The sequence below is a fragment of the Canis lupus genome, chromosome 19, assembly GCF_011100685.1.
Source record: "Canis lupus familiaris isolate Mischka breed German Shepherd chromosome 19, alternate assembly UU_Cfam_GSD_1.0, whole genome shotgun sequence".
In the NCBI taxonomy this organism is placed as follows: domain Eukaryota; kingdom Metazoa; phylum Chordata; class Mammalia; order Carnivora; family Canidae; genus Canis; species Canis lupus.
Window position 1 is genome coordinate 27,348,609 of NC_049240.1, and position 13,286 is coordinate 27,361,894.

A 13,286-nucleotide genomic window follows, 5' to 3' on the forward strand; every position below is an offset into this window, starting at 1 on the left:
AGATTCAGTGACTGGTTGTGTCCAAAGGTAGGCTTAATGTAAACAGCAGAGGCTTTATCCCCTTGAAAGCCTGAGTTTGATTGTGTCCTGAGGTAAATTCTTGTATTTAGGTGAAAGTGGGTTTCCTTATCTGCTGCCCAGAGAAGCCAATGTTCCCTTTGTGGAGAGGTTACAGCAATAGTGTATCATCATGCCAACCATGCATGTTAGGTAGGCAGTGGGGGTGAGCGGGGGGTGGTGAAACGCAGCACTCAGAATTCCGGGTCACAGTAAAACCCAGGAGACCAGATTCGAGTTCCCAGAACTTCCTGTGAGATATCTTAATGCAAGATAAAAATAGCAGACAACTGATTTTAAATTTAGAAACAGGTGAGGACATTTTATCGCAGGTCAGATCTGCTTTTTCCCCAACTAAAAACATATTAAGCTCCTTTTCTCTTCCAACTGTGCCCCTAAACAGTGCTTACAATGAGCCCCAATGCATGCTTTTAGACTAGGGGAAAAGAGTGTTAAAGGTGACAGAGGCTTTGCCGCAGCAGCCCAGTGAGTGGACATCAGTGTAAATGAGGAAAAAGACTGAATGTGACATTGGCCACATAGAAAGGCACACTCTTCGGAGAATGAGAGAAGCAGACGGAAGGCCTTTATCAGGGTGCAGGGTGAGGCTTAGTGAGGTAATGATTGTGTGAAGGGAGCAAGAAAAATCTCTGCGTTCTTATTAATTTAGAAATGTTTTCTGCACAGTTAAATATAAGCACTGCCTGCCAGAAGTGACTTAAGAATTTAAAATAGCCTCTTTTTTTTTTTTTCCATGTTTTGATACAGATCAAAAGTTTTCCTTGGTTTCTATGTCATCTAAAACATCTGAGTTTCTTAGCCAGTATGTCTCAGGAGAGATGCCCCAAGCCCCTCCTAACTTGGAAAGACATCTTCTTACTGCTACTGAAGGTGCACACCTCACCTCAACCTCATAACTAATAGCTCCTAGAATGAATCCTTCCTCCCCAGAAGCACTTGGGATCATACACCCAGCTCATTGCTCTGGCTTTGTTTTCTACATCAATATTTCAGAGTACTGAGCTGGTGAGGAAAAAGTCAGTCTCACCATGTTCTGATGGGACAGAAGGAAGTACCACTGCTGGGTTTGTTGGCACTCTGTGTTTTCCACTAATCAAAGGCATCCTGGTGCCTTTCCACACGCACAGGTAGAGAAGTGCCATTTCATCAAGATAATGATCCACTTTTCTTGTAAAAACAAGGACTGAGAGAGATGAGGTTGGCAACAGAACACAGATGCATTCGTTTAGGGTCACATATTCAAATCAAAGCCAGGTTCCATATTCCTCCAGCGTCCCTCTACCCTCTGACTTTCAGAGAAGTATAAGATAGGTGGGGAGAGTAACCCTCATTTAATAAGCGAGTGAGTAAATCAGTTATTTTTTAGATGGAAGGCACTTAACAAATCCACTCATATCTACCTCCTCAAGACAGTCATTCTGAGTTCTGAGGCTTCTCCATTGCCTTACCAGCCCAAAGAACAGAGGTGGAGGCTTTCGCTCACGTGCCACTGCACTTGTCACAAGGTGGTGACAGTGAGCTGCTAGAAGGAGGACCCCTCAGGCATCTGAGGTGGGCCAGCCATTGCAGACCATGTCCCTTCTCTTCCTGTAGTAATACAACCCCCTTCATGATTAGGACATAAGGTGAAAGTACATCATTTTGTACTTTGCAGTCCTGCTGAAGAATGTAGGATGCCTCCTAGCTATGAAGGTACCAGTGGTTGAGTGCAAGGACAGGCCAGATCTCTTCACCCAGACTCCTTGGTGAGCAGTCAGCCTCTGCCATGTACTGGCTGTGTGACCCGTGGACTCGTTACTTAATGCCAACGTGTCTCAATCCTCTTCCGTACAACAGAGTTAATAAGATGACCCACTCCGTAGGGCTAGTGTGAGGATATATATCATATATACAAAACACTTATAAAATGTCCTGACGCACAGTCAGCATTTTTTAGGATTAGCTATTAATATGGCCTGTCATTTAGATTTTAAACTGTTTTGTTTGCTTCAAGTTCCCTATGGCCTTGACTTTAAGTTCTCTTTTTACCCCTTGATGTCACTGCAGCTTTTCCCATGCAGGCAAACAAACATCCAGCACCTCACCCATTCTCAGATCCAGCATCATGCACTCCACCCCACCTGAAACAGCCCTGCCTGACCTCCCTCAACTCAGCCCATGCATCAAGTTCTGGAAATCTTATTTCCTCTGTGATATCCCCTTGACTTGCTCTGGATACCAGAACACATCATTCCTCTTTCTCTGCCCTTTGGGCAAAAAGCCCTCCGCCTCTCTATGGATTGAAGAATCAGCAAAATCTGGATTTGAGTCCAGGTTCCACCAAATACTAAAAACATGACGTCAGGCAGCTTACTGAACCTTCCTAATTAGGGGCGATTTTATCCCTAAAATCACTTTTATGGAGCAACCTCATTGTTCTCAAATCTGAATGTACATCAGAATCACCTGGGGAGTGGGGGCGCTTGTTAAAACTCAGGTTGCTCACTCCCCTGTTTCTGATCTAGAAGGTACGGGTTGAGGCCTGAGACTATGCATTCTAACAAGTTACCAAGTGCTGCTGGTGCTGCTGGTCTAGGAGTCGCACTTTGACAACCACTCTGTGGCTTGCAAGATGGCAAAGAGAATTAAATGAAATCATATTTAGAGAATGTTTGCACAGTGACTATTACATAAACTATAACCTTTTCTTTTCCTTCATGAAATCGACTAAAATGATAAATAAAAACAGCAGAAGTGCTCTTGTTTTGATGTTGGCTCCATCCCATGAGTTAAAGGAGAACACCATATTGTAGCATTTCTCACTTTAGAGTTAGAAGCTCAGATTGTGTGGGCATTGGCCTTACAATGGCTTTTCTGGCACCCAGAGGAAAGGCTTTCAATTTTTGAGAAGAACTAAAACATATGCATTACCAGGCAATGTAATCTTTTTATATAGCCTACTGTTTTTAACAGACTCCCACACACAGAGTGGGGCTTTAGCATAAGTCTGTTTATGGGAGGTCATCCAAAATAATGCTTCTCCACTCTCAGTGTTTACAACACTCCAAACTCTGAACCAAAAAGGTAAGAATCTTGACCGGAGAGTTTAGCAGATGCTTTTCTTAAACCAATGTGTGCTGGGGAAAAAGGAAGTGGTTATAGAGTGAGAAGCTACATTTCATAACTTATTTGGCTGCAAGACATTTAAAACAGCGTTTCACGTGTGATTCACTCATTGGAACAAGCAAATTGTTTCATTTTTAAAAGGGTCAATGCAAAAAAGTCCCCACAGGATGCAATAGCAAAGACCTGACTTCTCTATGTGGCTTTGCTACACTCGGCTAGACTTCCATTAACTTCTACGCAAAATCAGAGCTGGACGATCTCCAAGGATGTTCCTCAATACCACAATTCTGGGAGGAAGGGAGGCAGGAAATGGGACATGTGACCACAGAGACACTTTGCTAGGTATCAGAAGACTAGATGAAGTCAGTCTCTATGAATCTTCATAAAGGTTTGGAGCAATATGTTTTGGTGGGTGGAGTCACTCTCATTAGAATGTTACTACCACCACCCAAGGCTTAGGCAGAGGGAGAAAAATGGGACAAGGACTGTCAGCAGGGCCAGCAAGTCCACTGTCCCCCAGAGAATACAAAGACAAGTTATGTTTGTTAGTAGCTGCAGCCACTCTAAGACCCACACTCCCACCACACCAAAATATCCCTTTGTTCAGGGGCTACTAAGGATCCAACTGTTTTCATTTATATTCCCAAAAGTTTTATTTATAATGGGAAGCCAGGGAGAAGCTGAGTGACAAAACCAGAGAAGTCTAGGGGGAGATGGAATTCAATTGTGCCCCTCCCCCTGGAGTGTCCCATGGACTGATTTCAACATCCCTTTGGAGATGAACATTGAGACAGACCTGCCGGGACTCATCAGAGACCCCATGAGATTTTTCTCAGAAGGACAGCTGCTTGGGGGCCCAGTAGGTGCAAGCAGCCATCCCTCTCTCCCACATCTACACCACGTTTGTAGAGAATCTACACAATCCCACCACCTCCAGGATCAGAGGCTTTAGGGCAGTAATTCTCAAAGACTGCTCCCTGGACCAGCCTACCAGTACTCTAGGAATTTGTTAGAAATGCAAATTCCCTGGCCCATCAAAGTAAAATTAGAAACTCTAGGGGTAGGGTCCAGGAACTTGGGTTTTAAGAAGAACCTCCCATTGATTCTGACATAAACATGCTGGAATTCACCTGCAAAATGTACTGATGCATGCACTTCCGGGTTTATGTAAATTCAGTGTCTGCAGGTGCATGAACCAGGAAATAAAGGCTGCCTTAAATTTTGTGTCCTTAGCATATTGACCACATGCTTTCCTTATCCTATCCAGGCCCTGAGGGGGAATCCAAAGACTGCAACCTTGGCACCCAAATTGATGGGTACTTTCCTAATGCATGGTTGATGGTGGCCCAGAGGAGCAGCTCCTCTGAACAAGTGGGAATCAAAGCACCAAGTCCAAGTCAGTGAGAAGACTGATTTGAGGGCACATGTGTGGAATATTTATGGGGATCCACCCCAGAAGCTATCGGGATCACTTGGCCATGGTGGGCTGGAAGAACTTCAGAGGATGACCTGAGTTCTCTCCTCTTCCCATGGATCTAGAGAGCTAGCAAACCTTTGGCCATGGGAATTAACATGGAGACTATTTACTGAGTATATACTGTTTACTAGACATGGAGCTGAGCACCTGATTTCTCATACTGTCTCATTTGACTCTCATTGAAAGGTAGGTTTTATCATTTTTATGATCTTGGTTTTGCAAAAGAAGAAACAGAAGCAAAAATGTTAAATAATATGTGCTGATAAACTGTAGCCTGGGAATTAAACACATTCTATCACCTCTCAAACTTGCTGCCACCTGCACGGAGATCAATGAATTCTCCTCGGTGTAACTTCCACTTGCCCCCATCTCAGACAGTGTCTCTGTTTGGCTCTTCCAAGTATGGCTTCACACCTTGGATCCTGTCTCCCAATCAAACTTGTAGACACATTTGGTGATTTGTTTCTTCTGCTCTGGACATTGGACTCAGAGGGACTGGGCATGGCTCCTCCAATGGACTTGGTAGATCTTTCAACAAAAATCCCAGGGGAAAGGTACTTCTTGACCTGGACCACCAGGACTTACTTCACTCAGACCCTGCCTGACAATGAGCACCACTCTGACTGTCCCCTTTCTAAATTAAATTTCATTCGGCACCTAATGTTTACAAAGAATTTAACATGCTGATTATCACTGAAAAACCTAATTATGCAAAAGATGGGGTGGCTTGTTTAGGAGCCACAGACACACAGTGACTGCCATGTCCAGGCCAGTGCCTGCCGAGCGGAAGTTCAGGGAGAGAACACTGGCAGGGTTCAACTCTGAACCACAACTTCAATCCTGTGACCATGGAAAAATTGACATATGTCTTCAGGTCTTAGTTTACCTCTTTAAAAATGGAGATAATGATGCCCTTGCACTGCCAGGGCTTCTGTAGTTCTTACCACTTCTTAATGCTACCCAAGTATATCTATATAGGGCTGCCTGACTCCTTCATTCAATGTCTATGAGGTTGAGTCCCTGCGGGTACGATGGAGTTGTTCATGGGATGCAGCATTTATTGAGGGGGACTTTGCTCTACGTAGTTTAGAATATCATGTCTTGCCTACTTTAAGTCCAAGAGGGTTGCAAGAGGTAAGTGTAGATCTCAAAGAACAGGAGGTCTGGGATGTGGAAAATGTGAGGTTGAAGATTCAGCTCACAGAGGAGGGATAGTAGATGAAAATCATGTTCCAGAGGTTTAGAAAGACTATTGTAAATGTGTGAGGTCTGCTGGGAGTGCTCCATTCTGATCCCAAATGTGATTCCTACAAGGATGCTCTACCTCTTCCTCCTAACTCATCACTGGACTGCCAGGCACCAGGCAGTTCTATAGATCAAGCCTCCTAAAGCTCTTGGCTCTTGGCTGCCAGACTGGGGCCAGGCCAATTACTCCACCTCTTTTCTTCCCTGAGACTAGAAGACTTACTAATTTGCGCTCATCAAAATTCAAACTGTTTAGGCTCCTTAATCCTTGAGAAGGGACCCTCCCTACTGTTGCCAGCATTGTCTCATGGCCAGCTTGTGAATTTGCTCAGGCTGGGCAGCAAAGGTGACATCCCAAAGGCAACCTGCTAAAGGGACCCCCACTAGAGGAAGCTTTTCAAATTTTGGCCTCTTCTGTGAATGCTACCTTGGCTTTCCCACAGTGACTGGAACTGAGAACCCAAGGGACAATGAGAGTGCAGAGTATCTCTAGAAGCCAGGTGGGCTCACTCTGAGGGAGGAGAGGGAGGTTGGGGCAGGCAATCACAGAGAAGCAGGGAAGGAGGCCTGGGTCTCTACAGCCCTAGAGGAAGGGACAGAGAATTGAGTCTGGGAGAAAAGAGACACTTAGGCCGGATCAAAGGCTGTTCTTCTTGCACTTTCCAGAATGGAACACAGTTAAAAACAAAACAAAACAAAACAACAAAACAAAACAAAACAAAACAAAAAAAACAACAGAGCCAAGAAAATACACACACAGCCAGACTTCTCTACCCCAACCTCTTCCACCACACCACACCCCACCCCTAAATGGCAAGCAGGTAGACAATGTCTAGAGGTTGACAAAGACTTCGCATTTGCCCTTAAATCAGTTTCAGTTGACCAACACATTAAAAATAAAGCACACAACTTAGCTTTTCAAACTCCTGCCCCTCTCCAACAAATGTTAAATATAACTTCAAGAAACAACTAATCAAGCAAAGCCTTGTACCACAGTATCCCCTTCTGTTAGAGACACTGTCTGGTAAATCAAGAAAAACGTACCATTTACTCACTAAACTAAACACAATCCCTTATTATATAATTAACCAAAACACAATTGTATGTAATACAATTATACAGACTACAATTACACAAAAGTAATGATGCAGTATAGATGGCAATGACTTTCATGTAATCGAAAATAATGACAGCGTCCTTGATTAGAAATTAAGGTATCATAAGAGATCCCTGCTGATAAATGTTCCCTCTATTGATCTCCACTTTGCAAAAGGCTCTGCTGGCTGATGAAGCTGGATGCTTCCCTCTCGTTGTTAATAAAGACTATAGGGGTGGCAACCATTCTGTGTAGTATCTTTTATTCTGAGGTCTCTAAACTAACACATCCTAATGAAGCACACATTTTATTACCCACTTTTCCAGCTGGTCAAATAGAAAAAAAAAAGAAAAAAAAAAGCAGAAGAGGCAGGAAGTCTGTGTGATTTGTTGAGGATCCCATGTGTAGTGGTATTAACAAAGAAACATGCACATAAAGCTCCATCAAATTATATTGGTCATTCTGAGCATCAGAGGACACAACCTGCATAGCTGATTTCTGTGCTGCTCAGAAGAGGCACCTGCTACTTCTCATCATTGCTCCCTGGGACAGAGGCAGTTACCTTCCCATCTCTGGGCTGGTTCTCTTTGATTCATCCTTTTCAATTTTTCCTAAGTATTCCATCTAAGAAGCAAGTCTCATACCTTCCTTCCTGACTCTCACCTAGCACAGGAGTCAGCATTCCACAAACAAACAAATTTCGTCATAGTTACTTTTGGCCCCCATCTCTAGCCACATTCACACCATGTAGGTCACTGTGGTGGAGTGACGTACCCAACTCTACCAAGTTATATTTTATTGACTCTAAGACACTATTCACTGCAAGACATACCATTATTTTATATGCCAGTGAGAAAAAATGTTGCCAATCGAAAAATGATGCACCATTGATTGCAAAATGTGTCTGAATATTAGAGATTTTAAAATGAAAAATATGCACCTCAAATTGACAAAATACTTGCCAGCCATGATTTCTTCTATTTCTATGCCATTTCCCATGCTGCACCCTGAAAATCCATCCTACCTGAGCACCCCTCACCATTCCTCAGCTAAGTCTTGCTTGTCCTTTAAAATCCAGCTCAGCACCACTTCTTAAAAACCTTCTCGACCTCATTCTCCCTAAGGCCAGATGGAGTTGTGGCTACCATAAGTCCCACAGATAAAGGTGAACTTCTTGGGTGTTTATTGTACTTTATTGTAACGGTTAATTCATTCCCTGATGAGACATGAGCAGAGACCCTGTATCACCAACACACAGGCAAACACGTAACATATATTATTCACCCACTTAATAGATGATATTTTGATGGGGATGAGTATAATTGTGAGAATAAAGGAAGTAAGTGCTAGAGATAAAACATGAAGATCATGATAAACCTGGCTGAAAAATCAGAATTGATCCTCTTTAATTTTCTGCAGCATGTCTTTGATCCTAGAAACTTTAAATATAAAAGGAGTCAGAGCCCAGAAGAAATAGAGAAACTGAGTTTCTGCTAGATTTGTGGGCTGCAGAGTCTAAGTGCTGATTCTCTCTGTCTGCAGCCTGGTCTCTTCTGGGCCAAAGAAGCAATAGGTTAGGGATAGCACAAGCAAAGGCCGGCTGCCCCAGGAGTTACTGCACCACTGGCAGCACCTGAACCTCTCTTCTAGACCTTGAGAGCCTAATGCTCATCTGCCCCCATTAGAAAGGCTCACTACAGTAAAGAACAAAATGCTTTAAGAGAGAAGTAATCCCTCCCTCCTTTATGCTTTACTCTTAACTTCAAAGTAATCAACTGTTGTTTATGCATAAAATTTTAATCCTGTCACAAATTTGTATTTTGATTTAATTTGCATATCCCATTTACTGCAAGTCAACATGAAGAGAGACTCAACTAATTTAAACCATTTTTCTCTGGGCCTGAAATCCTTTCAGAAATATTTTCCATTAGGCGACTCAATTATGTCTAATGTGGCTAATGTCAGTGGATTAGAATTTTGCTTAAAGAAACTCATATTTAGAACAGTGAGAATGGGAAGGGGGTGGGAGAACAGAGAAGAGACAATAATTACCTGTCTTTGATGCTACACAGATCAATGTGTAAATCACTAAAATTCCCCAGGGAACCTTGCTGAACTGAAATGAGGTCCTTGGGCTGGTTATCAATAAAGATGAGCCTCATGCAGCCTTGGAAAGCCTTAATGGGATTTAAACATTGGGAATCGGTGAGATTGTCGGGGCACCCTGTGGGACAGAGAAAAAAAATGAAGAAGAATACTGAAATGATCAGTCATTGCTTTGGCGACCTATTGATGGAGGACCTGGAGGTCTAATTATTCTGGGGCTTTTTCATTCACAGCAGTGCATGCATTTTTGTTGTAAATCCTAGCATTCTCACAGAAGGGACAGAATTGGTACAAAACGGGGTGTCCTCAATCGCTGTACAGAACAAAAAACAAAATGTGTTAAAGGGAATACCAATACTACAGCATTTATCTCGTTCTTATTTCTTTTTGCCTGTTGGTAAGCTACCCACCATTCCACCGCGTGGTATACTTCACTCATCCCAAGGAGGCAACATATTATAACTACTTGGGAATGTTGCTTCTGTCTTGAAACACATTCTAAATGCACAATTCAATTCTGAATTACACTTTCAAAGGAAATTATGCTTTGGGTAAGAATGGTGGCAGAGTAATTGTCTGGCTAATTGTTAGCATTAACAGGCTTAGTTCCTGAAAAAGGTACACATAGGAATGTAACTGGAATTTTGAAGAGTTGCGCAAAGCAAACGGCACCAAAGGACGCCGACGCCAAAGGAACTAGGGGTTTAAATGCACATAGTTATAGGGCTATAATAGCACACGTGAAAGGTTAACACCATACCTTTTTAAAGAGTGTTCTTTAAAGAAAACTACATTACACTAATTTAGCATAGCTTGCATCCAGGGCATATCTACTTCTCATTAAGACAGGTACAGAGCAACATAGGTATACGAGTGCTTGTGCTCTTTATAAACTCCATCCCAATGGTTTTAATAGGTTCGGAGCATATGGGAATGCAGGCTTGAAAACATGGCAATAACCCATAAATAATTGGGAATTATTTCAGCCATTCCTAATAGACAGTCACTGCTGGGCTGAAGCCCAGCAGCTGGTTAACAGCTCACAGGCACACTATAAAACGAAGAGAGATGCTACAAGTTCTAATTGAAGCTGTAGAGAGAATTTATGTAAGTTGACTATTATTACTCAAACTCATTTTTCACCTTTCCTTAAGTTTATAGTCTACATGTGGGTCGCTTCTTTAAATACTGTTTAAATCACAGATAAATCTTCACCTTCTAAACCCAGTGCCCCCTTAACTTGGGGAAGGCAGACATTTTCCCTTTGAAGCATTGCAGATGCCATCATTATTGAACACTGTTTTCCCCAGAAACAGGTATAAGAATGTTTCTCTCTCTTTGTTGGTGAACATTGCATATGATGCCAAAAATTATGCACTCCGTGACATGGATCTCTGGGACCCCCGAAACTCTTCTTCTGCATCCTTTATGATACATTTGCTAGATGTCCCAACCTAGTGGGTTGTGGAGAATACAGACTTGGGGGTGAATCCCAATTCTAATATTTAAATAAATTATATTACCTTAGTAAACACCAGTCTTATTTTATCTGTGAAATGAGCTAAATTTGCCTATCTTCCAAAGTTGCTACATGAACTAAATGAGGTAAGACCATTTGCAGTGAATGGAAGTGCTCCCTTCTTGGAGGAATCATTGTCCTTGCATACATGGAGAAAACTTAGAATGAAGGACAGAGACCCTTCCTGGGGCCTTAAAAATCAAACCACAAAAATATTGCTCTATGCTGATTCTCTTCCAGGATGCCCCAATAAATATGCTGCACCTATACAAAGCTCATTTTGTATTTCATAGCTTAACCACATGTCATGACATGAGAGAGATGATTTGTAAATTCCATTTGAGAGACTGTACTTCGTAATTTTACACAATACTTCCTTTCAGTTTCCTAATGGAAAAAGAATTAGCAACCAGAGGACAGGGGCAGCCCATGCCCATATTTGCAAAAGTCAAAGCCAGTTTGTCCATTCTGTGCCCTATTGGAAGCCCTGGGCTATACACTTAAACGCTGACCTTACTCAAGTTTTCCAACAATTTGGCTTTGCTTCCCCATATCCTAGATATGGAAGTTCAGGGACTTGCTTAAATTAAGGAAGTTCAGTGTCTTGCTCAAGGTCACACAGTAATTGAGATTACTCTCCAGAGACTGTTTTTCTAATGCAAACAGAAGACTAGGAAATTAGATACTATATTTTTAATGAAATAAATGCCTTGAAAGAAGTAAATATAAATGCACATACATCCATAAAAAGGTAGTGAATTCCTAATCACATATTTTTTATCTTTTCTAGTTTGCCCTGTGTTTTCATCAAAGGGAAGTTCCCTAGGATTCACCTAGCGATGGAGAGAGCTAGTTCTGTACTGTCTGCTCCATGTGGAGCTACAAGTTCATGGACCTTCCCCATTTTTAGAGCCCCATTCCATGAGCATGGCCTGCAGGGATGCCAGGAAGGAATGAACAGATAGGGATTCAGGCAGCAAAGGAGCAAAGGAATAGCCTAGAAAGTTGAACGTGCCGGTTGTGCCTTCCCACCTGGATTTTTCCTTTTGCACATACTGCTGACTGTTAGTACACATTCTCTAAGTTTTCAGCTGACTTTCTCCTTCCCAATGTGATCACAGAGCTTGGCATGACTACAAAAATCTCCTTTGGACATGTTATATAACACTGGCTCTTATAGCTAGTTTTTTTTTTTTTCTTCTTAACTGACCTAGATAGTTTATATTTGCACAGCTGTTAGAGAGTTGGTTTCTCATTATTTTGTTTTTGGGAGTGGATACCTATGTGTGTGTGAGAGAGAGACAGTATAGTCAAATTGACAAAAAAGAATCATCAGGGAGAAATAATTGTTCACTGCATTCTCCCTCCCTCTTTAATTCTCAAAAGCTAAGGAATTTACCTCCAAAGTAGTAGCTATTTCCAGAATAGATCTGTACACGGGTAGTATCCTGGGCCGGGGATGCTGCATCATTATCCAGAGAGAGAGTGATGCGGTCCCTTCTGGCGTTGATGCTAACTGAATGCCACAAGCCATCATTCAAGCTGCTGCCTGCAAAAGAAACAGGAAAGGCAAGCATAGGGATGATTGATTGGGGAGGTCTGGAGCAAGTGGGGCTCATCCTCTTCACTTGCTGCGTTCCTGTGCATCCTCAGTATGCTCCCCATGTCTCCTTGTGCTTAAACCAAACCCCCAGTGTCTCCACAAATTTCACCTTTCTTTCTCTGTTTACCACTTTAATTCTATTATTTTCAAAGTGGCTGAACCACATCTAATATGTTTGGTTTCAAAACAAAAGGGCAAAACACAAATTTGTATACTACAACCAAAGGCGTGGCTAAATGAATTGACCTTTTGATAGAAATTCAGAGTAAAAGGTTGAAAGAGAAAATCTCAAAATGCCCATAGAGATTTTATCCCTGGGTGGTGGGGGTTATAGGAGATTTTAGTTTTCTCACAGTTTTCCACAAACGCCTTTTCTGCCTTTTTCAGTAAAAAATCAAAAATAGATCTGAAGCATGGTAAATTCTAATGATGTGCCAGGCAGAGGCAGTGTCCTGTCAGAGAAGTAACAGACTATTTCAATCCCAACATTTTTCCTTAACTAATTAGGTGACACTGGCTGAGTTATCCAGTGAGAATTTCCCTGAACTCTGGCTTTATCATCTGCAAAGATCATAATTCGTAGTTTGTGTTATCATTCAAAGGATCAATTGAGATCTGGTAGGGAAGTTTCAAGGACAGTTGCAGGCATGGTAGGTGTTGATTACAAGTTAATTCCTCTCTTGTTCTCATGCCCCAAATGTCTTTTGTGCACACTACCGTACTGGCCTATCTGACTGAGAATCTGATTTGGGAACTAGTCATGAATATTGGAACTATTTCCTTCTACAAAATATATCATCTATTAAGGTTGTTGGTGCCAAGTACTTGCTGAAGGAAAGATAATCTTATTCACCAATCTGGTCCCAAAGATGTGTCTGTGACAAAAGCACACCACCACGCATGTCTTCCCTCAACAGACATTTATTGTGCCTTGCTAGGTGTTGAGTGGCCTTCTTACTCTTATTGCTCAGTTTTTCCCCTGCAAAATGAGGGAAATGATTGTACTTATACACCGTTGTGAGAATTATACAGTTGTTACTACAGGAGCGCATCTAGC

General features: G+C 42.1%; 1 protein-coding gene across 1 annotated transcript in view; it reads right to left on the minus strand.

Moving 5' to 3' along the window:
- CNTNAP5 (contactin associated protein family member 5) overlaps positions 1 to 13,286 on the minus strand; it is a 785,909-nt gene that overhangs the window by 339,641 nt on the left and 432,982 nt on the right. Inside the window, 2 exon segments of the mRNA NM_001048108.1 lie at positions 9,054 to 9,225; positions 12,026 to 12,175. Coding sequence (NP_001041573.1) covers positions 9,054 to 9,225; positions 12,026 to 12,175 — 322 coding nt within the window.